Source organism: Lycium barbarum, chromosome 5 (genome assembly GCF_019175385.1).
Source record: "Lycium barbarum isolate Lr01 chromosome 5, ASM1917538v2, whole genome shotgun sequence".
Taxonomy (NCBI): Eukaryota; Viridiplantae; Streptophyta; class Magnoliopsida; order Solanales; family Solanaceae; genus Lycium; species Lycium barbarum.
In genome coordinates this window covers 133,515,699-133,542,453 of record NC_083341.1, presented here as the reverse complement: position 1 = coordinate 133,542,453, position 26,755 = coordinate 133,515,699, and the positions used below count along the sequence as shown (strand labels likewise).

General features: G+C 34.9%; 2 protein-coding genes across 4 annotated transcripts; one reads left to right on the top strand and one right to left on the bottom strand.

Annotated features, from left to right (window-relative positions):
• Window positions 1–4,001: 4,001 nt before the first annotated feature.
• LOC132641649 (vacuolar-sorting protein BRO1) lies at window positions 4,002–15,540 on the top strand. The gene is made up of 9 exons (XM_060358705.1): window positions 4,002–4,532; window positions 6,743–7,050; window positions 7,351–8,304; window positions 8,826–8,915; window positions 10,057–10,125; window positions 10,966–11,106; window positions 11,979–12,027; window positions 13,604–13,707; window positions 14,696–15,540. Exons 1-9 carry the CDS (start codon window positions 4,166–4,168, stop codon window positions 15,254–15,256), a joined length of 2,643 nt encoding a protein of 880 aa, XP_060214688.1. The 5' UTR covers window positions 4,002–4,165; the 3' UTR covers window positions 15,257–15,540.
• Window positions 15,541–15,905: 365 nt separating this feature from the next.
• Window positions 15,906–26,364, bottom strand: LOC132641650 (uncharacterized). 3 transcript variants are annotated; one of them, XM_060358708.1, is made up of 14 exons: window positions 26,092–26,364; window positions 25,014–25,123; window positions 24,485–24,598; window positions 24,311–24,368; window positions 22,100–22,189; window positions 21,525–21,619; window positions 21,275–21,328; window positions 19,917–20,054; window positions 18,673–18,730; window positions 18,462–18,576; window positions 18,264–18,333; window positions 17,382–17,453; window positions 16,666–16,808; window positions 15,906–16,339 (listed from the first exon to the last, which is right to left on the bottom strand). In XM_060358708.1, the coding sequence occupies exons 1-13, from the start codon at window positions 26,267–26,269 to the stop codon at window positions 16,692–16,694; spliced, it is 1,269 nt and encodes a 422-aa protein (XP_060214691.1). In that variant the 5' UTR covers window positions 26,270–26,364; the 3' UTR covers window positions 15,906–16,339; window positions 16,666–16,691. The 3 variants fall into 3 exon arrangements, with proteins under 3 accessions (XP_060214691.1, XP_060214690.1, XP_060214692.1); XM_060358707.1 differs by having other exon boundaries at window positions 15,906–16,336; window positions 26,092–26,363; XM_060358709.1 differs by having other exon boundaries at window positions 15,906–16,336; window positions 24,488–24,598; window positions 26,092–26,363.
• Between the last annotated feature and the right edge of the window lie 391 nt (window positions 26,365–26,755).

The window sequence follows — 26,755 nt, the reverse complement described above, 5'->3', positions numbered from 1 at the left end:
AGGCAGGTCCGGCATTTTAAATCTCTTCGGGATCAACTTAGGTGCAACTCTTGGTGGATATAGCAACTGCACGTATCTTTTTGAATCCAGTCCACTTGGAACTGGCGGTGCCCCAGGGATTTGATCTATACGAGAATTGAACTCCTTCTCGCTCTTATCCAACCGACTTTTTAATTCTCTCTTATTTTTCTCTAATCGGTTGGAAAGAGCTTCCAAATACTACATAACTTCGGGTGTTGCCACGGGCTCCACCATTGCCTTTCTCCTTGTTGCACCTCCGTATTGGGTGAATTACCTCCAACATTGCTGCCTCTTTCTGTTTGCAAGTCAGTAATGGCTTTCTGTTGCTTTTCTAATATCTCCAATATTTTCGCTATCCCCGGATCCGTTTTTGCAACCACTTCTTCTTCATGATCATCATTTGGAATGAAGTCTTCTCTCCAGTGTGTTTGGGTCCTTGTGGTTAGATTGGAACTTGCTCATTCTGGTTCCGATCTTCGCCACTCATTTGACCCCTTTCATGAGTGCTCGAGTTGTTTGAGACTCCATCAACTTGGTTCCCATTGTTGGCCATCTTTCAAGAATTATCTAGTGACAAAAAAATTTAAGAATTGTAAGTTTGATGGTTAGAGCAACAAAACAATATCACTTTTATCCTTAGTCCCACGGTGGGCGTCAAACTGTTTACCCTAAAAAGAGAACAGTTAAATTTGTTTAGTGGTTTAAAGGATACGTGATTTGAATTTGTTATAAGCAGTGAAAATTAGCTAATAAAATGATAATAGATGAATTAATTAACTAAAAGTAATTAAATATAAAGCAATTGAGCCTGATCTTGAATGGTTCTAAAAGCAAATCCTTTGATAGGTTTGCACCGGTGGAACTGTAAAGCCCTCAAGCTTTCTAAGAACAAGTATACAAATCCGGAGCAAGAGAGCAATTTAAAAGAATAAATGTGAACAATAAATCTTGTAAGAATAGTGTGCAATCAGTGTTATTCGATGATCATTCTTTTGGGCTGTTAAGTTGCTTTTGCAGTACAAATACATAGACCTTTTACCCAGTAATTAAATCCTAATAATGAATAATAATGAGCAATGAATATTGCCTTTAATTCTAAATTGTAACGTTCGCTTCAGATCCGGTCCGGTCTTGTAACGTTATTCCGCTATTAATTACCTGGTGTGGCTTTCCCTTGTAATTGGCTCTGGAGACAACCGGGGCTTCTGACTCGTATTAAATGCTGTAACTGAAAATGTTTCATCTTCCTCAGTTACATGTCCCACTATTGTTTCGACACGTGTCAAGATGTATTTTGCCATGTATACAAAGATGCTTGATTCAAATGAATTCATGTCTTCTACTCTACTTATTTGATAGTATTTATTATCTCACACCAATATAAATAGTAAATAATTATCTCCCCATCTTATTCTTTCGCTTAATTCATAGTCCTAACACCTGATTTGTAATATTTTTCATTTTATTTATACGAGATAACTAGTCGTAAGACTCGTAAGAATTTAAGTAGAGTCTAGTTGAGTTTTGATTTGGTCTTGAGCTACGCCTCAACATACGTGGGTCAGTTCAAACGAGATTTCTAATTTTAATTTTTCTTCGCATACTTGTTCGCTAAAGTAATGTGATTATATTTCACGACATAATATCATTAATATAGTTAACTCGATGATCATATAATCAATCTTTATGAAGTTTATGTTTAAATAAAGTTCATCTAAAACATAATGAGTTACATTATTTGAGCTGAGTTTTTCAGGCAGCAAAATAATGAGCTGAGTTTTTTCAGGCATAGCGTATTTGAATAATAAAATTTTATAATACTTATGAGAAAACTCTCGAAAGAGAAATTTAATATATATTGCTAATGACTATTAGAAGTTTTATTTTTTATACAAAGTTTATGTCCTCATTCATCTATCACATCTTCTAACAACTCTTTGGTCTTAGTTTTGCATTGGTACTTGTTGCGGAAATTATTAAAATGAATATTAGAACTTTTATTTTTATACAAAGTTTATCTCCTCATTCATCTACTTCCTCCGTTCACTTTTACTTATCCAATATTTCAAAAATAAATTTTCACTTGTATTTGTCACTTTTAGCATATTAAGATAAGATAATTTATTTTTTTCTATTTTACTCATAGTATTAATTACTCACTTCAAATCATTTTTGAAATCTAATAAAAATATGCATCAATTAATATGAATATATTGATAAATTATACATTTCATTTATTATTTCTTAAACAACATGAAAAGTTTAAAATGGATAAGTAAAAGTGAACGGAGGGAGTATAACATCTTCTAACAACTCATTAGTCTTGTTGCGGTAATTATTAAAATGAATATAATTCCTTTGTCGCTAATTAGAGATTTCAATTTTATAACAGTAGCCAATAATAATGACAATATAAAAGACTTTATACTTTTCTTTGGAGTTTATTTCTTCATTTTCCTAGAAAAAATAAGTAAATGTCTTCCTTTTATGCTAAGCAAACAACATTAATATCGATGTCAACATTTACTACTTAGTTTTTCCCAATAAATGTGATACAATACAGATTTCGAGATCATAAATTCAGACATATAATTTTTATATTTTTTGAAATATAATTTACATATTTAAAAAATATTATAATTAACAATTTATAATATTTAAAGACATAAAAATAAGGGCCTGTTTGGAAAACCACCCAGGTAATTGGAATTGGGTGTAATTGGATGTAATTACACAATTTAGTCTATTTGTTTGACTAGGTAATTACACAGTTAGGTGGGAATTGAGTGTAATTGAGAAGGTGTAATTACACTCTCCAATTCTCAAGAGGGGGCTGAGAATTGAGTGTAATTACAGGGTTACTTTTTAGTTTGTTTCTTTTTAATTTAATTTTAATTTGTTTTATTTTTTAATTTATTTTTTATTTTTTTTTAATTTATTTTCTAATTTATTTTTATTTCTATTATTTAATTTATTTTTACTTTTTAATCATTTGTATTTTTTAAAATATATTTTTCTTTTTATAGAATTTATATTTCATTTCTCTTCTTCTCATTCACAAACTTTACTTCTTGTGGTTCCATATAATTGCTCGTATTTTAATTTTTAATTTTATTCATTTAGCATAACCATGTTAATATACTAATTTTTGAAACTACATACCTTAATATTAGAAAGAATGAGTCATTAGCAAACTTGACATATAAAAAATGACGTTATTAAAGTAGAATTTCGTTTTGAATGAGGTTATTGACTTATATTTTCCCTTTCCTTTGAATTATAGGAGTATTTACTTATGTTACGTTGAAATTTACTTATGTAACGTTAGAATTTGACATAAGAGTAGTATGTTAAAAATATTCTTTCGGATTTTGAATTTAGGTTATTTTTTCGATTTTAAAAATATTTGTTTTAGTACTATTGACCTGTTATTTCACACTGCATGTTGTTTATTTTTCACTTACAGTTGATATAATTAATATTTGAATAGTGTTATGTCATTATATTTATAAATATTCTTTTTTTTTGTCAAACATTCAATCCTATGATGTTCTCACAAAAAAGGTATGCTTTTAATTTTTATAATCAATTAAATTAAAATATTATTAATTTGAAATTATATATCAATTATTTTTTACAATATTAGTTACAAATATACGATTATTAATTAGCATATTTTCAAGAAACAATGTATTATTAAATAACTAATTTAATATTATTTATAAAGGCACAATTTTTTTAAATATTAATTTTAAATTTTTTATAATTATTTTAGTTTTAAATTAAACTAACTATGTAATTACACTTGTGCAACCAAATAACACGCTTATAATTATACTGTAATTACGTTATAATAAACAAATAAATTATTGTAATGACAATATTGTGTAATTACTAGGATGCGTAATTACACCATTCCAATTACCAGGTGGCTTTCCAAACAGGCTCTAAATCAGCGAGGAGTACATTACAAGGAAGAAAAAAGAACGAAAACTTGGAAAAATAATAGTAGCACCAAATTACACTCTTGAATTTTTCGCCTAAGCTCTCATTTTCTTCTTGCTTCTTACAAATAAATTGAAAAAAAAAAAAACATTTTGTATCTATTGAATCATCATCACCACTGTAAAGGTCACCGTTAACCATGACGTCACCGTCATCAACGGCGGCGACAAACGTGATGTTAGCAATCTTCGAGAAAAAAACCGTATCACTCGATCTCTACCGTCCATTACGAAACTACATCGTTTTCAACTACTCTGAACGTGAAGCTCAAAATCTCGAAGATGATCTCCAAACTATTAAACAATACCGTATGGAAATTGAACGTGTTCCTACAGATTCGCTACCTGCTCGTCGTGATGTCCTGCAAAATTACTATAAAGCCCTTTGTGCTGTTGAATCGAGATTTCCTATATCAAATGATAAGGATCATATTAATTCTGTTTTTTTCACTTGGTATGATACTTTCAAAAATAAGCAGAAAGCTGTCCAGCAGAATATTCATCTAGGTATTTGAATTGAATTGAATTTGATTTGTTTTGAGTTGAAATTATGATGTACAATACATTATGCATCAAGTACAGCTTCTACATTGATCATGTTTTTTTTGTTTTCTTCCATGCTCTTTTATCGTACAACTTATAATGCACGAGGTATAACATTCATCTAAGTATTTGAATTAATGTACAATAGATTATGCATCAAGTACAGCTTCTTTGAGCTTCTACATTGATCATGTTTTGCACTTTCTTCGCTGTTCGTTTATCGTACAACTTATAATGCACGAGGTATAACATTCATCTAGGTATTGAATTAGTACTAACATTTACTTGTCGACTTGAAATTATGATGTACAATAGATGATGCGTGAAGTACAGCTTCTTTGAGCTTCTACATTGATCATGTTTTTTCATTTTCTTCCATGCTCCTTTAACGTACAACTTATAATGCATGAGGTATAACATTCATCTAGGTATTGAATTAGTACTAACATTTACTTGATTGGACTTGAAATTATGATGTACAATAGATGATGAATGAAGTACAGCTTCTTTGAGCTTCTACATTATCATGTTTTTCATTTTCTTCCATGCTTCTTTATCGCACAACTTATAATGCACGAGGTATAATATTCATCTAGGTATTGAATTAGTACTAACATTTACTTGATTGGACTTGAAATTATGATGTACAATAGATGATGCGTGAAGTACAATTGTAGAATTGCTTCTTTGAGCTTGTACATTGACCATATTGAATTAACTTTATTTGATTGTACTTGAAATTATGCGTACAATAGGTGATGCGTTAAGTACAATTCTAGAATTGCTTCTTTGAGCATCTACATTCATCTAGGTGTTGAAGTGAAATTATGCGTACAATAGGTGATGCGTTAAGTACAATTCTAGAATTGCCTCTTTGAGCTTCTACATTCATCTAGGTATTGAAGTGAAATTATGCGTACAATAGGTGATGCGTTAAGTACAATTCTAGAATTGCTTCTTTGAGCTTCTACATTCATCTAGGTATTGAATTAGTAACATTTATTTGATTGGACTTGAAATTATGATGTACAATAGGTCATGCCTGAAGTACAGTTTAGAATTGATTCATCTAGGTATTGAATTTAACTTTTATTAATTGTACTTGAAATTATGCGTGTTTCGACATTCATCTAGTATTGAATTAACTTTTATTTGATTGGACTTCAAATCATGTGTACTATAGGTGATGCGTGAAGTACAAATTGCTTCTTTAAGCTTCTACATTAATCTAGGTATTGAATTAACTTTTATTTGATTGTACTTGAAATTATGCGTACAATAGATGATGCATGAAGTACAGCTTCTTTGAGCTTCTACATTAATCATGTTTTTCATTTTCTTCCCTGCTCCTTTATCGTACAACTTATAATGCATGAAGTATAACTTAAAATTGCTTTGCACTTGATTTTGAGCTCATATAAGTATTGAATCAACTATTATTTGGTTGGACTTGAAATTATACGTACAATAGGTGATACGTGAAGTACAATTTAGAATTGCTTCTTTTAGCTTTTACAGTGATTGGACTTGAAATTTTGATGCGCAATAGGTGATGCGTGAAGTACAGTTTAGAATTGTTTCTTTGAGCTTCTACATTGATCATATCTTTCCTTTAAATCGCCTCTCCTTTGCTTCTTGTTTATCGTATAACTTATAATGCATGAAGTATAACTCAAAATTGCTTTGCACTTGATTTTGAGCTGCTAACATACATTGGTCTTATTTTCCTTTCCAAATGCATCAAGTATCCTGGAATTAGGATTTTGGGATAACATCCGAATTTGCTTCAGAGATTTAAAAACTTTAACAAGATTAAAATTTTAATTGCCTGATGCAAAAGTTAATAGATAAGAAAGACATGCATCATTTGGATGCTGGTCCTGTTTGGTTAATTGCTAAAGTTTATCTTTTCGAGGAGTAACTAACCATTGAATTTGATTATAAAATCTTGTTTAATAGAAAACATGATTAAATAAGTAGAAAATCCAAAAAACCCAAACATGCAAAGGTATTTAAAGATTAGTTTTGTGCCAATATCTAAATGGTCACTAAGTTCTAACTTGTACCTTCTCTATATAATATGGCGAACTTATGAATTTTCGGAAGTCAAATTTGAACTTAGTTATTGTCATCCCGTTACATGAGTTATTTAGCATCTTGTTTTTTTCCCGCAGAGAAAGCTGCAGTTTTGTTCAATCTGGGGGCAGTGCACAGTCAGATGGGATTGAGTTTGGATCGATCAGCAGTGGAGGGGCGAAGGCAGGCATCACATTCCTTTATTGCTGCAGCTGGGGCATTCGCCTTCCTAAGAGACAATCTGGCGATGAAGGCATCAATGGGTAACTCCACCACGGTTGACATGTCAGTGGAATGTGCTGGGATGTTGGAAAGACTCATGCTAGCGCAGGCTCAGGAGTGTGTTTTCGAGAATACTATTGCCAAGGGAAGCACTCCTGGAGTCTGTGCAAAGATTTCAAGACAGGTTGTCTATTGGTTATAGTACCTTTTTTGTTTCAGCCTTTGCCACTTCATACTTTCTGTAGTCTAGTCAAGTTAACTTTTTATTCTACTGTATGGAAGATAACAAACACCCCACTTGCATAGGATACAACAAATGCATTATTGATAGTTGGTAATATATTAGAAGGCCATTTTGGATATATTATGTTGGCAATGACATTTTCTGGTTGGTCTGCTATTGTGATGTAAGATGATGAAATTTCTCTTTGCACTAATAAATGCAACAATTAGTTTTTAAATGAGTTTTCACGTATGATTACAGGTTGGGATTTATTACGAGGAAGCTTTGGCAGCATTAAATGTTGCACCTCTGAACTACCACTTTGACAAGGGCTGGGTGGCTCATGTTCAACTCAAAGCTGCGTTGTTTTATGCTGAGGCTTGCTATAGGTATGGTATGGAGCTCCACGAGAAAGAAGAAATTGCAGAGGAAATTGCAAGGTTGAAAAGTGGGATTAGTGCGTTGTCTGAGGCCAAAAAAACATCACCAAAGGGAGCAGCGCAGCAGCTCTTGGATGCAATTAATAAGCTAGAGGCTAATTTAAATCAAAACTTGGCGAGAGCTGTGAAGGAGAATGATAGAGTGTACCTCATGAGAGTTCCACAAGCCAGTTCTTTGCCTCCTCTTCCAGCATTTTCAATGGTCAAGCCTATGCCAATGAATGATGTTCTGGACGCAAGCAAGGAGAAGATGTTTGCCAGTCTTGTTCCTGATAACAGCGCTAAAGCTTTATCCAGGTACACCGAAATGGTTGATGATGTCATTAGGACTCAAGCTGAGAGATTGCAACAGGGAAGTGAGCTAGCTCGAGTTAAGCTAAGGGAAATGGACTTGCCTGATTCTATTCTTGCTCTGGAGGGAAACTTAACTCTACCCATGGCCTTAAAAGAAGATGTAGAGGCAGTTCAAATTTGTGGTGGTCCAGCTGGTTTAGAAGCTGAGCTACAGCAGCTCAATGATCTGAAGAGGGTGAACCAGGAATTACTGGTCCAAACTGAGGAGCTTCTGCAAAAAGAAGCAGCAGAAGATGCTCAATTTAGAAGTCAATTTGGAACACGATGGACAAGGCCTCAATCTAGTACTCTAACAAAGAACCTACAGGACAGGTTAAACAGGTTTGCAGCGAACTTGAAGCAAGCGGCAGAGAGTGATGCAAGGATTGAACGATCAGTGAGGGATCATGCAGCACTCATGTCAATCCTTGACCGCCGTCCAGTATGTGTATTTATTGAGCAGTTAGATTCTTTGTGAAACCTTATTTTAGATAACTAGTCATGTGATGCGTATTTAGCTATGTCACGAAACTTCACTCATCAGAACATGTAGAAAAGAATTCTGATGTTCTACACATTAGTGTTAGTGGGTATTCTTAGGATAGTTGTCGCATTGTGGAAATTGAGTTAATGAGACCGACAACTTGTGTTGTTGGGAGAGCTTGGTGATTTGTTTGATATGTATTTAATAAATGGCGCCGTTCTCTCATTTTCAAAAAAATATATGCTTTTATTTTTATATTAAATGGTTACAATGACTAGATTTGGATTCTTAGATATTTGATTTCAACTACACAACTTAGAAGTGCTTGCTCTATAGTTTGTTGTATGTATATGCCATGTTACAGTTGGAGAAGAAGTTCAAAGTTAAAGTCATTGCTTACAATGTGATAGTATTACTTTTATATCTCCCCAAGTAGCTAGCAGCAGCATAACCTAACCTGGCACTCCTCTCTGTGATAGATTGAATCTGCTCTTCCAACCTTAGCAAGACCGATCATGTCGTTGGATGCCAATGAAGACGCCATTGCAGGAGCTCTGAAGCAGAGCTTGGTAAGATGAGTTAACAATGCTACATGTGCTGTATCCTTTATCATGGGTTATGTTGCAACCGTGTTTCTAGAGTAGCTAAAGAAAATTCTCTCGAAAACACCTCACTAGTGATGTTTACTAAAAAACGTTACTGGTTAATGTAACCTATTTATTTAAAAGAAAGTATACAACACCCGCATGTTTTGTTTTGAAGGCGTAGCTACTTCACTTTGAAAATTGTCTAATTACTTATAAGACAGAATCAAGTAACTTTTTTCTTCAGAGACACCGTGTAAAAATTTATGTTGCAAGTTTGGTGAATTAAAAGAATACTCTATTACTGAATACACAAAAATGAAACATGAAGATTCACCATAAGTACCAACAGTAGAAAACAAAGCTTATTAACTAGCCTGATTAATGCCTAGTTTTAATAATTTTGAGTAACTGTAGCCTGATGATCTAGTTTAAAATCCTTCCATGGGCACCTGCAATTGAGAAATGGTGTTGAACAAATCAATGGACAAGTTTGGGGTGTAGTAAGTGTAAGCTTTACATGTTGCAAAAGTAGTTTAGAAAATACTGATAGATCCAGAAAAAGTTGAATTTCTTTCCGATTGCCAAAGCCTTGGTGGGCAGCGTTATCCAGTACTTGTACTGGTGGGAGGTAGCAACCAGCAACAACCCGGATTTATAGTCAAGGTTCGCACAAGCTGGCCCAGATATCACTGTTATAGGAAAGGTTGAATTTATTTGGTGGTCCACCTGGAAGGAAAGGAATGCAAGACATTTTGAGAGCAGAAAGAACTGTTAGTATAGTGAACAAATGTGTCTTTACACTCTCTTTTGGTTCAATATGACTTCTTTTAATGATGTTGAAGCCATGGTAGAATTTTTGAGCACTTCCAGAGCTCACTTGATGTTGCTAATCAATATACTTATGCTTTACCGATAAAAAAAAGTAAAAAAGGGTTGAATTTATGGACTGTAGAAGACAAAGTTAGTTACTTCTGTTGGATCCATTTGGGGGATATTTTGTTTACTGGATGAACAATCTTTGAGTTGCAGCCATAATAATTGTTTCCACAGACTTGTTTCTCAAGAAATAAAGAAATAACTGCCTCCACAGACTCTTTTAAGTTATTAGTGCTTATATTTGCAGAGACAATTAGAAGGTCTTGGTGCTCAGCGGGCAGGGCTTGAAGATATGCTGAAAGAGATGAAGAGGAAGGTATGATAACATAGCTACTTGTACCTTATGCAGTGTAACTTTTGACTTCTATTTTTAAAGAGGTGGACATATTTTTAAGTCTGGAACTTTTAGCTTATGTATATAGTCATCAAGTATGTACTGCTTTTGCTCATAGGATTGTTGAACAGTATGATCTTTCGAATTCCTCGAAACAAGCAGAAAGAAAGGTCATTTGCTAGTTCACATGTTAAGAGGTCTTATTTTGTCTGCTTAGTTGACAGTACTTATGGTACAAGTCACATAAGCTTGCACCAAACTGAGAAAAATAATTTGTTTGCTTAAAGTATTATGACTGGTAAATTAATCATTACACTTGCTTAATAACCAAAAAAAGAAGAAAAAAAGGGCAAAACGTTGCATTTGGTTGTCCTGGCAGTGATTGCCTATTCATCGTCTATTAGTAAAGTTGCTCCTTATGCAGCTAAAATTCTTATGTGCATGGTCCTTCTGGGTAATCATAGTGTATCATGACCCTACTTTAATAATGTATTTTACTTGTTAAGTCTACCAGATGTTGTTTCACAGCTATTTTGGAGCATAGAAAGTCAAAAACAAATTCTCCGTAGCACATTAAAAATAGCATTTGGTTTAGGAAAAAGCAAACACATAAGGTTAACACTACTTCCCGTTTAGTGGTTGCTCTTCAACCATCATCCATCGGCAAAAGGTCACGTGAAATGAATTGCACTTTGTCTTAGTCGAACATTTTTGTTTCATAGGAAAGGTGCTTGTTTCTTGGTATTTGTTCTGCTTCTTTGCTCACTGATTCAGGATTTGCGGGATCCAGCTTTACCATTTATATTGTGGGTTATTGCACAGGATGATATACTTCCTAAGCTGATGACATCCACTGGCTCCCATGAGGATCTTTTCAGAAAGGAGATTGCAAAATATGATCATATTTGTGAAGAAATTTCCAAGAACCTTGAGGCGCAAGAACAATTGTTGCTGCAGATTCAGGTCTGATATAATGTAAAAAATACAGCTCAACACTTCCAACTTCTTAATACACAAGAATAAGCTGTAAGGAGTGAAGAACTCCTTACACTCCTTAAAAAAAAAGTTGTAAGGGGTGAAGAAATAGAATAATGCCTTTTAAGTTAATCTCCCATGGCTACAGACAACAAAGCGATTCTGGGATTTCCCTTTTTACTGCTCCTTCTTTCTGATGCTGAAGCATCTGCCTTAGCTTTAAATACCATGAATATTCTAGGGAGATTAATCTGGTATTTTTTTTTTTTGATAAGGTAAAGGATTATTAAACTGGTAAATTTATGATTGCACATTCTAGTCAATGCACCTTTTGCATTTCTTCCTTTTCCGTGTCTATAGATTTTATGTATCTGGATTGATACTTGGAGCAGTATCTAGGTAAAATGAAGTTAGGATTTTCCTTTTCATCTTTTATATTTTCTTCTTCTGATATTGATAAATGGGATAATAATTAGTTGAAACTAAGTGGGAAGCAGGACACGTTTGCTTCTATGTTGTAGTACCTTTTGCCATTGCCTGTTATTGCAATGATTTTATTATTTCAATGTATATCTTTTTTTTCCTGATAATCGTGGTGTCCGGGCCAGCTTGCGCGCAGCCGTGCACCTCGACTAATTCCACGGGATACCTGCAACCTCCCACTAGCAACAGGTACTATGCAACTCTGTCCACCAAGGCTAGAACTAATAGGAAGAAATCACCTAGTGTTTGTCTCTGTTGGGATTTGAACCTAAGACCTCATGGGGCTCAACCCTCTTCATTGACCTCTAGGCCACACCCTTGGTGCAGATTTCAATGTATATCTTTGAATGCTCTCTAACCATATTTTTCATTTGCAGGCTCAAAATGAGGACTTCGCTTCTATTTTCAATCTTGAGGATTATAAAGGTACATTTTAATGTGCTCTATCTTTCAGGGATATTTTTTGAAGCATGTTGAAGCTTTGATTTTTATGGTGCCTCGTGGCACATTTTAATGTTTACATGTTATGCTTTACCTAACTGGAAAAGATAATAGAAGTAGGTTACAGTCTCTTGTTTTTGCTAGTCTTGTTCCTTGAGGAACATGTCTGTCTCACTCATATTAAGATATGTTTCCATGTTTTGTGATCGCATTTGCTGGACAGTATGTGCAAGGCTCAGGGTTGGTGCACTAGGGTGTGTGTTTTTTTCATTTACGAGTGAAGCTTTACCACTTTAAAAGTTTCAGCTCGGGAGATGTGTTGGTCATTATGAGATGAAGGAAAAAAAGAAGAAGAAAATTTAGTGTTGAATCAAGAGAATTAATTTCAACTTTTATTCATTAAAAAAAAAGAATATCAAGAGAATTAATAATTGATTGAACTGTATGTTAGAATGTTCTAGATCCATTGGATGTTTATTGGTTAATACTAGATGTTTCTCCTAATTCTGTCATAATTAGGAGTATCAGTATTTATGTAATATTTTCCTGTTTAATAACTTTCCTTCCTTTCATGTATTCTAAGCTTACCTTATTCCTAGTAGCATAAACTCTTATACAAGGAGATCTATCGTATATTTTCTACAACCAATTCAGAACAAATTCTATCTTATTTTCTAGAGTAGGTATAGGTACTAAATTTAAGCCTCACCGTCATCAGTTATCAAAAAAGTATAATCACATGCTCGTCCCTTGAAAAGGGATCAAGTCTACATGTTGAGAGGTCGCGTTTCGACCTAATTAAATAAATAGAAGTGTCCTATCTCTAACATTTTACTCTTTTAAATTAGACGACTCATAAAATTCAACAACCACAATCAAGGTGGGAGGTTTGATTAAATGGGTGAAGATTTACGTGCGAAGAGAATGCAATATGGAGGAGGGTGATCAGTGTGAGCATGACTGTGATTAATCATTAATGCGGATGGTTTTCAAACAAGGTGACTTCAACTTAGAGAAAACGTTTGTGCAAAAGGATTATGAAGGACAACTGAAAGACTAATTTAGTATTCTTGTACAACATTGAAAGATACTAACAAGCGATATTTTCCACTACCGGCCAATAAAATGTCAATTAGCAAAAGGACCAGTTTCGTATTCTTATTTAGCAAGATGAGAAGTGCAGAAATGTAATGAACCCAAAGGGATGTTGCGTGGATGAGGAATTCCTTGTGCACCCTACACATTTCAGAAGACAGGGACACCATAAGGAGGCTATGGAATTAAAGACAAAAGGCATGAATAATATTGTCAATTAGTCGAGCAGTGTAGAAGCTTGCTGCTTCCATTTGCAGCGACCAACACCAAAGGATCAATGACCATGTTCAACCCAAACATAATTGTAGATATCTCATTTATTTACTCTGAAATGTTATTGCTATTAATTACCTTCTCAAAAAAAAAAAAAATGTTATTGCAATTAATGTTTGTCCACTGGTGATATCTAATTCCTGCTGTATTAGTAAATTTTTATTGGCTCAATGTGTACTTCTCAATGTTGCAGCATCCCGTGAGCGAACCTATAAGCAAATCGAAGCTGCCATTTCGAAATATCAAGAAATAAAGGAGAATATCAACGAGGGATTGAAGTTCTATGTTACACTTCAGGTATGGAATTTTTCATCTGTTTGAGAATTTTTGGGGGTGGGGGGTGGGTGGATTAGGTATTGGCTAGCCTACTTCGATGGATTTTATTCATGGTTAAACCCTTGGCCTTCACATTCCTCTGCGCTGAAATCCTTGATGGTATTCCAGTACTGCTAAAGGCCTTTCAATGGATAACCTTGTTTAAATGGTCAAAAGATTCATGTCATCTGCAGTACAATAGAGCATCAAGTTCAATTGCAACTTTTTATTGGTTTACATAAGATTTTTTAATGAAAATAGAAGCGCTTATTTTATCGTAATCTTTCAGTTAAAAACTTAGACAATTCTTGCGTTTTAAGAATTCAAATTTAATAACCAAATACTAATTTACAATGTGCCATGGTTCATCTATGAACGTCTTTTTTGATTGTATAAGTTTTTGTGATTGATTTTATATCGTACGAAGTCCAGGTCTTTTATGCTTCCTGAATAATTTCATCGTTCTCTCTGTAGAAACTGGAAGTGAGATTTATATAACTGACCTCAACTTGTTTGGGACTGAGCGGTAGTTGCTTCTCTCTATAAAAACACTAATATTTACCCTAGTACGTGTGTAAGGAACATAGGCAGCAAGTTAAAATTGTTAGGAAAAAAAAACTACTTTCCAAATAAATAGGAGTATTACATGCTAAGAACCAACTGATGAAGGTTAAGAATAATAATACTGAGATTTGAAAGCTAAAACACAAACATCAAACGCAAGAAGTAAGTTATTTAGGAATGAGGACGAAAAGAGAATGTGCGTTTGCTTAGAATTTTTTTTACATAATTGATTTTCATTTATAATTGGTTTGGATACTCACTATGACTGCGTACTCAGACTAGTCTTGCTCAATATCTTATTTCCCAATTGTCCCTGAGCTGATCCCAAAGTTCATATATGATATATCGATTTTCCCTTCAACTGAAGAATGAAGAACTGACATTCTCTTTTTCATGGATTAAACAGGACGCTATCACAAATGTAAAGCAACAGGGCAGTGATTTTGTGATGACAAGAAACATGCAGTGCCGAGAAATGATGGATGACGTGCAAAGACAAATTTCAGGTCTCAGTTTCCAGGAGAATAAAGGTTCAAATGGCTATAATTATCCTTCTGCTGCTCAATCCCATCAGGTTCCAAGATCTAATCCCCAACCGCCAGCAGACCCCGTGAATATTCCCAATGCTGTTCGACCCCAGACTCCTGCTTACCAACCCCCTCAGCAACCCGCAATGCCTGGTTATACTCAAAATCCACCACCTTATGGTGCTCCTCAGCAGCCTACACCACCTTACAATTTGCAAGCTTCAGGTCCACCATATCCACCACCTCAACATCAACAACAGCCCCCACCGAGCCACGAGCACGGCCAACCTGCATATCCGGGGTGGCGGGGTCCCTACTACAATGCACCTCCGCAGCAACCTGCACCTCTGCAGCAACAAGGTTCTATGCCTCGACCTCCTTATACCGTCCCTTCTCCGTATCATCCTCCTCCCCATCAGGGTGGCTATTACCGGCAATGATAGTTTTCCTATTTGTCTTGACATTTTTTTCTGCGGTATATTTTGAGTCATTCTCAAAAAGGGTTTCGATCCGCTAGTCTTCTCTGTTATTAGTAGCTCTCCATTGGGTCACATTACGAATTGTATGTATTTTGCAAGTTAACGAAGCACATCTAGGTTTACCTGTATGAATAGAGTTGGTCTCTTTGTATGATTTTTTTTAATTCCGTGCGATACTTGAATGCATTTTGGATTTTACTAAAATGATATTTAGGTGTATATTGCACCTCCCTTCCATTGTTTAAGAGGTAGCAAGAACATGGGCATATAAAATTTACTACAAGGAAAACTATACTGGAGAATCTCACCACAAATCCAGTCCACTTCTATGGATTTTTGAAAATCCTTTCTGATTTTATAACGCGTAGACCCTATTTCCAGGTCCACAAATGGAAATATGGCATGCTTTTACCAACGGATTAGCTGTATAAATTTAAGAATACTTTATTCAAGTTGAGCAGTTACTTGAAATGCAGTAAGCTACTTCATGAATTATATTTTTATTGTACCACGTATGTATTGGTTTTGTAGAAGAGTTGTTTTCTTCCGCAGTACCTCCTGTGCTGGTGAATAGAAGCCCTTGTATATCAAGCAAGAAGAAATGAACAAATGTATCAAGATCGAGTCTTTTTTTTAAACTCAATCGCTGCCCGAATAAAGGTTCAAGATATAGTGTACATTCTTTAACTAGTTATACAATACAACCAAGACACATGTAGGGGATAAGAAAATGAATCTAATCAACTCTCCACCTTGTTAAAATTGACTTGCCATATGAGTTCCCAAAACTAATTGATAGCCTATACGGATTGCTACATACCAATGTAGTGTTCTTTCTTCAAGTGCCATTAGTTACTTCCTCCATTTGGAATATGTGCAATTAGATCACTAGACCTCACACCTGGTTAGATATCAAAAGTAGTTTTTTTTTTTGTTTTGCCTTTCTCTTCTTCAAAAGTTTAACTGATAAACTAGTGTTCGAAAGTGAAGTTATAACATACGCGAAGTCCCTTCTCCGTGAAAAACATGTCATCCAAAATCCTGCTGAAGGAAACACAATGATTAGTGACAATACAGATAAATGAGGAAGCAGAAGAGCTTCTACGACCATCAATTTCAAAAACGAGAGATAATAAAAAGTAATGTCTTCTCTATGAGATAGAGGCATTAGGCAAGCATCCAAGAAAGTATGGAAGTCTTGAGATAACGAAGACAGAATATGGCAGACCAAAAAAAAAAAACAGTACATATGCTCGGGTAGGCAGTTTAACAAGCACTCAAGGATTCTGATCAGTTCTTTAGCACAGATCAGTATTTACAAGAAAATCAATTCACAAAGAAGAAATTGTCAATTTTTCTTGGTAGCTTACATTTACAAGAGAAGATTATAGATTCCTCATGCCTTGAGTTGCGCATAGATTGACGTACGAGCTGCGTGATGGGGAGACAAACATTTTCCATTTACAAGAACTTGTTCCACAAAATCCACTCGTACTGATTTGAACTGGTAATGCTGTCAAATTAACAAGTAACTTCATGAGGATGAAGTTGGAACATGCAAAAGACAAATTGTAAGGACAGACTACATAAAATTAATCCAGCCTTAACCATCTCATGCAATAACACTAACATGCTAAAGTGGCAATCTTCATTCCGCGATGCACAAAAAACTAGTTCATTGTCGTTACAGTCCAAGAAGTGCTTGATAAAACCCCAATCCATGATGCTAGCTTTCTCAGCTTTTTCCTTTCTAAGAAAAATAACATAAGGAGACTGCTCATAAGAGGATTGAGCCTAGCCAAATTACTTTAAACCTCTGAACTCCTTTTTTTTTTTTTTTTTGCAAAGATACTTTTCTTAAAGGGACTTTCTTCACTCATTTCAATGGGCAGGTGAAGATTGAGAAATGTCCGCTAAACTCACGAGGCTTGCAGATGCGATTATGAATTGAGCCAGATTGAAACATTAAGCTGTTAACGGACAAAGCCCAGGGAATTGATAGAGAAGAACTTTTGAAATATCCCAAAGTAAATGGAGTAAGTCGCAACTAGGCATAAACATAAATAACATAATAATAGAAGATTACCTTTCCTTTCCAAGTAAAATCAACAAAACGGTAGAAAGGCTCCAATAAGGTGACTTGATCTCCTTCTTTAATCTATCAATAGGAGTAAATTGCACTTGAATGAGGTGATAATTTAATTGGAGCTTGGCCAAAAGGATCAAAGCAACCCAACAAAGGCCAGTTACTTTGATAAGTTCAGGTAAAACAGAATAGTAATAGCTAGTTCTACATTCACCAACTCTCACTCTCAAAAATTAATACATTATAGCTCTCAAGATAAAGTTCAATTCAGATTAGTCTCATCTGTTTGATCTTTGTTAATGTAGGACAGAGGAGGTGGTGTGTTCACAATCTCGAAGTAAGAAACACTTCCAATGAACTAGCTAATGTATTCACTGTATCAAATCTGCGTTCAGATTGAAATGTGGGGCAAAATCAGATCGTGAATGATATGTACACTATTTCACATGAATGCGAAGAACAAGCCTTATTAGTAAAAGAAATATTTCTTCTTGAGGATGTGTGATGCAGAAAATGAAAAGCTTAAAAGGCGGTACTCTAATATTAATGATACTACTACTGGAGGCAGTCAATGACAGAGACTATTTGTGCTCATGGTTAATCCGATGATGTAACATAATTTTCTTCTATGTTAAGAGAGGCTATGGTATTTTTGAGTATGGTACCTACCCAATTCTTCTTCCAAAAAGGTAAATGAAATGAGAAAAAATTTCCTAATAATTATCAAGGATATTGCTACTGCTGCTGTTAAGCACAAAAAAGTGTTGGTTGCCTAATCAGCTTCTTCAATTTCGTAACTAGATCTCCTTTTCTCATGAATTGAGTAACATAAACAAAGAACAGTGCTAAGGGACATTAAACAGCTCTAGAAGGACGACTTACAGCATCATTCCGAATACCATACACCGTAATTACATAAGATGTGTGATTGGAATCAGATAGCACATAGTACCTGCAGAACACAAGTTGAAGTTTGAAAATCAGTTTATACTGCCATTTCATTTACAAAGGGAATAAAAGAATGAGCAAAGTGATAAAACGATGAACTGCTCTAGGTCCGTAGAAATCAAGGTAACTTACAATGGAGCTAAACTCTCGTTCTTAGCAAAGAACAAAACCTTTCCTGCGATTGCAATTCCTTTATTAAGACCTTCAGATAGGAGATCCATGGTTGCTCTTTTGTATGAATGGCTCACTGCATGAAGTTTCTTGGTTAAGACCTTCATCCATAATGAGGTTGATCAAATATCGAACTCTTTTCTTAACCAAGTAGATGAATATAAATCCTTACAATCAACTGTCGCAAGAGATGATGATAGGGAAGAAAGCCGCTTAGCCTTAATCTGACCCTGAGAGATACGACCAAATCATTCAACATTCTTCAAATGTCATGCACAACAGATGTTCTATACACCCAACAGAAGTGATTGACACGAACAAATTCAGAATTATACAATTCTTTTTTCCTTTTGTAAGTAATACCCTAACTCTTCTACATTGCTCGAAAACATGGAAGAGATAAAGAAGAAACAAACTAATTTTGGAAGAATACCTGCCAGTACAACCAGTACATGAATTCGGAGACTCACTCGACCCATTAAGTGGATAAACTAGACTGATCAGCAGGTCAAATGTAAGAAAAGGTCAATTCCTGATTGATTTGTCTTAAAGACTCGTCGTATCCTGAATGCTAAAATCCCTTCTCTGGCACTGGTATATCATCAAGCTTTATGCCTTCTCTAACTAATTGATTATTTTGTCAGTAAGTTTCCCCTTTTTCCTGAACTGATTTCACCTAATCATCTAGCTCAGACATTCAAATTGGAGAATTTTTTCATTGAATTTGGTGCAACCATATTAAGGTTTCTAACTTGACCTCTGTAGCATAATGAGACCAACATTGACACCAGATTAAGATGCCCACTGCGGACTCAAAACAACTCTTGCTTCTGCATAACCTCATCTACCTATAAAGTGTAAATAGTGTGCTAGCATCAACTAGTTTCTCAGTTCTCCCAAGCATTTAATGGATCCACAATAATGTTTGAGAAAAAGGGCAATATTTTGGAACTTTCTTGTCATACAAATTTAACATGACAAATTCTCACTACCACGAACCAGATAATGTTTATTAGACATTGAGTGATAGTCAGAAGCATCTAAAAGATTGCCATATCTAACACTTTATTGCATCAGAAAAAGGGGCATCTTTTAAAATAGGCAAGTTGGATGTCATAAGCTGCAAAAATATCACCCTTGTGTTCCATATCGGGGACAGACTGTATTTAAATGCATTGAAATTTTATCAAATTCCTCTTTTTGTTCTGGAAAGGACTATTTGGATGGTTCCAACTCACACACTTTACAAGTCAGACGACAAAAATCAGATGAACAGTAAGGGCCGTCCCATAAATCTCCAGATATTTCCTTATGACTCTAATGCTGTCAGCCATGATTTCCTAAATGCTTGCCAAAATAAAATGAAGGATCAACGCAACTACTTATGTAATCTAGCCACAACAAAAATAAGCTCACCCGAAGCAAATAGTCTAATTTCTCAAGAAGCAGAACCATCATTCGTGCATCCTCCATAGCATTAAGACCAGGATCCATTAACGCAGCAGCTTCAAATCCAGTAAGGGCCCTCTCATAATTCTCCAGATATTTGTTCACCTTTCAGAATCAAATCAGATTCACCCACGCATTTATTGTAAACGACTTGGTGATGAAAGTGAAGACAATTAGACATCAATGTGCATGCAGACATTAGATTTAAAAAGGAACAAAAAGTAGTTTCTTTAGATAGGCTCGTAATCTTGTTTAACTACGCATATAATGCTCAAGACACTAAAAAAGTAGGATCATAATAGGCACAGGAAAAACTTTGTATAGATCGTAGATCTTAATAAATCCGTTTCTAATCATAACATTAACGAGAAGAGAAAAAAAGATGAAGAAAGCGTTAATATCTGTATATATTGAAAAGAAATCAATTATGAAACCCACTCATGAAGAGCCACCAATTTAGTGAGGAAAATGAAGTTGACTAGCTAATGATTGACAAAACGTTCTTTTTAGTTCCAATGTAAGCATTTGAAGTACAGATATATGCTTTTTGATGGATATCTTGAAACTACATCAACTATACACCCCAATGAATCTGCATATATTGAAATATCATTTGAAGGGGGTTCCTTGAAGAAATGTTCTCTCCTTAAGATGCTGACATGATTAAATCATATTCTGTTTTCCTCATCCCGAAGTTCCATCATGTTCCCTGAATTGACAGGTCTCTTTGCTAATGAAGTTCCCTGCATCAACCAACTTTTGCCTTTATTATAACGTTTCAGGTACACTTCTCCCAAATCGACAATTCATTCCTTGGATTTCGAGAGATCAATATACACCCTTTCCTTTTTCTTTTTTCCTTTTTTGTCTGGATCAGTTCAATTGGCATTCTACTCATATTTCTCAAATGCAAAGAGAGACATTGATGCCACAATTAAAATGAACGAAGGGGGTACTTCTGATAGACAGAAAGCAAACCTACAAAATAATCTAGTTTTCCAACTTGTAAACTCTCATTAAGGGACACTTACCCCATCTAATTTTCTTATTGTTCATTTTTTTTCTTTCTTCATATAGCCGAACCCAACTTGTTTGAAACTGAGGAGTAGCTGTTATTGTTGTTGGTTAACCAGTTATAGCAACAATATAACAAAAATATAATTATAAAACCGAGGTAATAAGTGGCACCACAACCTAACTTCTAATGGATAGCAAATAAGTCGAGAAAGGCCATTTTTGCTATAATGTTTCTGAGATGTTCTCAAAGAATCTCATACTAAGTTATTATATGATAGAATAAATCAGAATAGAGAAATAGTCCTTACAGTGGCACAATTGTAGTACAGATCAGGATTTGACTTCATTTTTTCATCTCTCTCCTGAAAAGGATCCCAGAATTAGAAGAGGTTCCAAGTTTGTAAAGAACAAAGAGCATTACAGGCTTAGAAGGCTCAACATACTGCTGATAAATCTGAAGTTCATGAGAAAGAAGATAAGACGGCAGGTGCAGACTCTAAGAGACACATGTTTAACATAAGCTTTATTTAGAAGTCCAATTGGCAAATGCATACTTACAGCATTCTGGTAAGCTTTTAATGACTGTAGAAGCTTACTGTGGTCCCATGCTCCAGTCACAAAAAAAGAAGTGAGAAATCCATTTCCTAGGTTATCTGTCAAAAATGATGGAAGCCATACTAGTCAATTAAAAAAAGGAAGATATAAGCTCATTGAAGAAACTTGAATTTGGATGCATTAAATATGGATCATGGTTCATAAATCTGGAGAAATCCATTTGAAATCAGTTAAGAGTACGAGTCTAGCAGAACTTTAGCAGTGCATCATACTGAAGTAACCTAAGGTGAAAAGTGAAGCGTAGCATGCGCTCTAAATGTATAAGTACTAAATCTATTTAGTTGCTATGCCCTAATCACTGAATGTATACAGAAACTATATTTTACTTCTAAACTATAACATGTTTTAAAGCAAGGCTAACATGGACTTAATATCATTGAAAAGCACTAGGTAAAAGGTGAATAAAGAAGCAGATAGTGGCTAAACAAAGAATGTAAATAACAACATATCTAAGTGATGTTACAGCCCAGTAATTAAGGAAGTGTCTCCTTTAAACTAGATTCAATCTGCAGTCTTACACCAAGAATATCCATCCTTGACATCCAAAGTGATCGCTTCCCTGGCATGTTTGATGCTTTCATCGACAATTTCTTCTGGATTTTCAGCATCTACAAAGTAAACATAAAATCAGATGAGCAAAGTAGGGTCAGCCTCTTAGGAAAAGAAATGTCAACAATGATGTTAACTTTTCACCGTAAGCAAAATACAGACAGGAATACTTAAACATACATTATTTACTTTAATACTTCAAGAAAAATTTAATACTCTAAAAGGTAGAAATCCCGAAGTATAGTGGTCGATCAGTTTGGAGAGTAGAACGGAGGGGTAGAAGTGGTGTCCATTCTGTCTCATAACTCGAAAGAACAACAAGTAGAATAGAAATCTCAGGCAGAAATTACATTAACCTTTATGTAAATGACATTTCAAGTTCTTTTATTGATGGAATATGAAATTCTATGATCAAACTGAAGTTAAGACTTAAGAGACCTTCTAAGGAAGAATCGGTGGAAAAAAACTCAAAGGATGAAAGCTAAACGGCTTTCAAGGTATTGCCACATTGCAGCAGCACACTTTTTTAATGTTACAAAGCAGGTGAAAAGGCTTTCAAGATTGATCTTCTTCAGCAAGACAAGAGCAATATATTCTGTTTTCCCTGCAAAACTCTGGTTTCTTTGTCGTCAAAATGTCCATGATTGACAAGTTTTTTTTTTTTTTTTTTTTTTTAAAAAACAATGTCCATGATTGACATAAAGGAATTGTTCTTCGTATCTGACTCTCGTTTCCTTGTCCTTGTGCCGAGGGTCTACCGGAAACAACCTCTCTACCTCCCAAGGTAGGGGTAAGGTCTGCATACACTCTACCCTCCCCAGACCCACTTTTTGGGATTTCACTAAGTATGTTGTTGTTGTTTATCTGACTCTGATCTTTCCTTAGTTTCGTCCCCTGCCAACTGGTCATTGTTTGATTCAACTGCCAGTCACACCCACTGAATCCCATAAAGGTTCCCGAACGTACACCAGATTTGCCAAGTATACTTTTTTTAGATAAGTATTCGCCAAGTACACCTTCTATGTAGTAGGATGTCTCACAGATTCGATAGTCTTCACAAAAGCAACACCCACTACAGAGATTGAATAATCTTCTTTGCACGTTGTCATGTGTTAAACATGCCTCAGTAAATCTAACCATCAAAAAGAAAAACCACTTTAATTGGGTATTTTGCTATCCCTAGCATTTTCAATGGTCCTTGAACATTATCACTGACTTCATTCCTCAGTAGGGCTATCATAGCACAACTATACAGAATAATTACGTCCTCTTTTGTTCCCCACAATATTGAATCTTTTTGGTTTTCATCCGGTGTCAGCTCTACTAGTGACTCGGTAGTAATTTAACTTTGACAATCTCCGAATCATTAAAGTTTCTTCTAGATTCTACATCTCAAACAGCTCCATTATAGCATTCTGCAGAGTAATATCTTTGCAGACCACTAGATTGAATAAATCTGGATATTTCTGTTTTGGTGTTCCATTATCCAGCGACTTATCAAGCCACAATTTGATATTTTTACCACACCTACATTCAATTTGACTTCGTGGACGAACTGATTTCATAAGGTTAAATTGGCCTCCACAAAACAACCCCATAAAGTGCAAACACATCCTTAAAATTAGGGCTTGGAAGATATCATCATTATGGATGCCTCAATTTCTCTAGACATCGCATTGCTGATATTTTTGGGTTCCTGGCAAATCGCACAAGTTTGACCACATTGGCTTGAATTTCTATTTAGAATTTAAAGCTCCTTACATGGTGTCATGTCCCCATCTTTAAAAAGGGGAAATTCTAGTCTTTCTTTTTAGATAAAGTTGAAGTCCTATTGATAAAGTACCTAGATGGAACAGGATCATACAGGACTCAACAAACAAACCAAAACATCAGACAATCAAGTAAACCCTCCAAGGCTGAATTCTAGTCTACCATTTATTTAAGGCTAAATAAAACATTGTAGATAATTCAGTTTGAAATTCTTCGTGGTTGTACCCCAACTTCATTAGGTACTGAATTGTACATATATCCTTATCAATTCAGTACTAGTATACATATGTACCTTCTCAAAAAAAAAAGTACTAGTATATATGTACTTTTTTTTCGTTGAAACTAGTACATATGTACTTGTGATGCTCGTTAGAAACAAAAGAAACCTCATAGCATACAACAATATTCACCTTGAGCCAGTTTTCTTTCAAGCATTGATAGCTGACATAGAATATTCTTATTTGGACCCTGAAAAACATCAAAAATGAAGATATCTATCAACAAACGGAAACATTACATGTGTAGACCTTTAATAAAATACTTCACTATTGAAATCCCATAAGCAAAGAAACAGCAACACGAACCACCTTGCTAAGGGCAAATGTAAAGCAGTTTTTAGCTGCATTTAAATCTCCTTTCTTCCAAATGCAGTTACCTAGGCACAGCCAAGCATCCACAAAAGATGGATTCAACTTAACCTAAAAGCAACAAATAACAAATAACAACACTTCAAATAAGAATGATACTGACTAAATGGCAAAGCATATTAGGGCATCAAATAAAAAACACTTCAACTAAGAATGATACTGACTAAATGGCAAAGCATATTAGGTCATCAAATAAACAACACTTCAAATAAGAATGATACTGACTAAATGGCAAAGCATATTAGGGCATCAAATAAAAAACACTTCAACTAAGAATGATACTGACTGAATGGCAAAGCATATTAGGTCATCAAATAAACAACACTTCAAATAAGAATGATACTAACTAAATGGCAAATCATATTAGGGCATCAAATAAAAAACACTTCAAATAAGAATGATACTGACTAATTGGCAAAGCATATTATGGCATCAAATTAATGTTCTGTATTTATCTTTCACTCACAGCTTTGGAGAGATGATCCTCAGCTTCCTTCTTATATACAGGAACTACATCCAGTATTTTTCCTCTTAGATACTCATATGTTGCACGTTGAAGTGGCAATTTCCTCTTTTCTGCAAAAAATTACCATAAATCACTATCCGAACACACAGCATTTCCTAAAAATTCAGCAGAGAAATTACTAATTTTAAAACTTTTTAGCAGTGTTTCCTGAATAAAGTCAAATTTTAGGACATTCATGCTTATTAAATATGAACCTTATTATGAAATAATTTTGGGAACTCAATGTCTTATCGAAAACAACAACAACAACATACCCAGTGGAATCCCACAATGTGGGGTCTGGGGAGGGTAAAGTGCACGCAGACCTTACCCCCATCTTATCAAAAAATTTAGCATAATTAAAATTAACAAACTTCAAATTAAATAGATATAATATCACTCTCAATGCTTATATACAGTAACTACATCCAGTATGTTTCCTCTTAGTTTTTTTTTTTTTTTTTGAAACTGGTAAAGTTACTCACAGGTTGCACGTTGAAGCGATTATAGTCAATGCATGCTAAACTACAATCCGAACTCAATGCATGTTGGAAAAAATAATTCAAAATTGTAGAAAACCAAACTGGTTAGGGTTTGGATTGTCAAATTTATATAGGAATATAAGTTTTTGAGTTTATAGTCAAAGTAGGTTTCATACTGTTATAAATAAGACTGCTTCTAGCTATTTTCATATACTAGCAAATAATATGGAGATTGTTCAGAGCATTCAGAGATTCATAGAGTTTTTGATTAAAATATTTTCCTTCAACGCATTTCCTAATAATTCAGCAGAAATTAGCTCCAATAATATAGAGAGTTACCTATAGCGATTGTCATACTGAAAAATGTAGCATAATTATATTAGCTAACTTCAAATTAAATAGATACAATATCACTCTCAATGCTCATATACATGAACTACATCCAGTACTTTTCGTCTTAAATACATTGCACGTTGAAGTAACAATTTCCTCTTTTCTGCACCACAAATCACAATCCAAACACACCGCATTTCGTAAAAGTTCATCGAGTTAGTTACCTATAGGGATTGTATCGAGGATTTGAAGAGCCAGATCAGATTGGCTTTGCAATTTGGAAACTCTTTCCTCTGGACTTATAGGGAAATAGTTGTCGCGAAAACTGTAAAGTTCACCGGCGGCAATAGTTGCCGCTCCGAACATATCATCTCCGGCGAGTTCTCCAGTTCGAATGCTCATCTCCGCCCAGATTTTTGCTCCAACAAACGGACTACTACTATAGGTCCTAAGTATCCGAAACCGTATTAGTTTTACGCTTAATTATGTACTCTTACCCCCCCCCCCCGGTTTGGATGGGGTTTCATTAACTATGTTTTATATCTTTGTTTTTATTGTTCTTAAAATTATATAGTATGATGTTGTAAATTCATGGTTTATCCCATAGTTACGTAACCATGAAAAATCTCAATTTTTATAATCACGGCGTATTTTATTTTCCCATTACATCCCACCCTCCACCATCCACCTCGCCCTACCCTCACCCTACCACTCAACCCCACCCCTACTCCACCCTTCACTATCCACCCCACCCCTACCCTACCACTCACCGCTACCCCACCAATGCCACACCCTCCACCATCCATCCCACCCCACCTCCACCCTACCACTCATCCCCACCCCACCCCTACTTCCACCATCCACACCACCTTACCCCCACGCTACCAC

What these genes read in the sequence shown, in the direction of transcription:
- LOC132641649 (XM_060358705.1), top strand. Translation starts at nt 4,166, where the DNA reads ATGACGTCACCGTCATCAACGGCGGCGACAAACGTGATGTTAGCAATC. An exon ending in CAATCCTTGACCGCCGTCCA is followed by an intron (nt 8,305 to 8,825) that starts GTATGTGTATTT and finishes TCTCTGTGATAG; the next exon opens with ATTGAATCTGCTCTTCCAAC. An exon ending in AGTTCTATGTTACACTTCAG is followed by an intron (nt 13,708 to 14,695) that starts GTATGGAATTTT and finishes TGGATTAAACAG; the next exon opens with GACGCTATCACAAATGTAAA.
- LOC132641650 (XM_060358708.1), bottom strand. Translation starts at nt 26,269, where the DNA reads ATGAGCATTCGAACTGGAGAACTCGCCGGAGATGATATGTTCGGAGCG. An exon ending in AACGAGAGTTTAGCTCCATT is followed by an intron (nt 18,334 to 18,461) that starts GTAAGTTACCTT and finishes TGTGTTCTGCAG; the next exon opens with GTACTATGTGCTATCTGATT. An exon ending in ATTTTACTTGGAAAGGAAAG is followed by an intron (nt 16,809 to 17,381) that starts GTAATCTTCTAT and finishes TTAATTTGACAG; the next exon opens with CATTACCAGTTCAAATCAGT.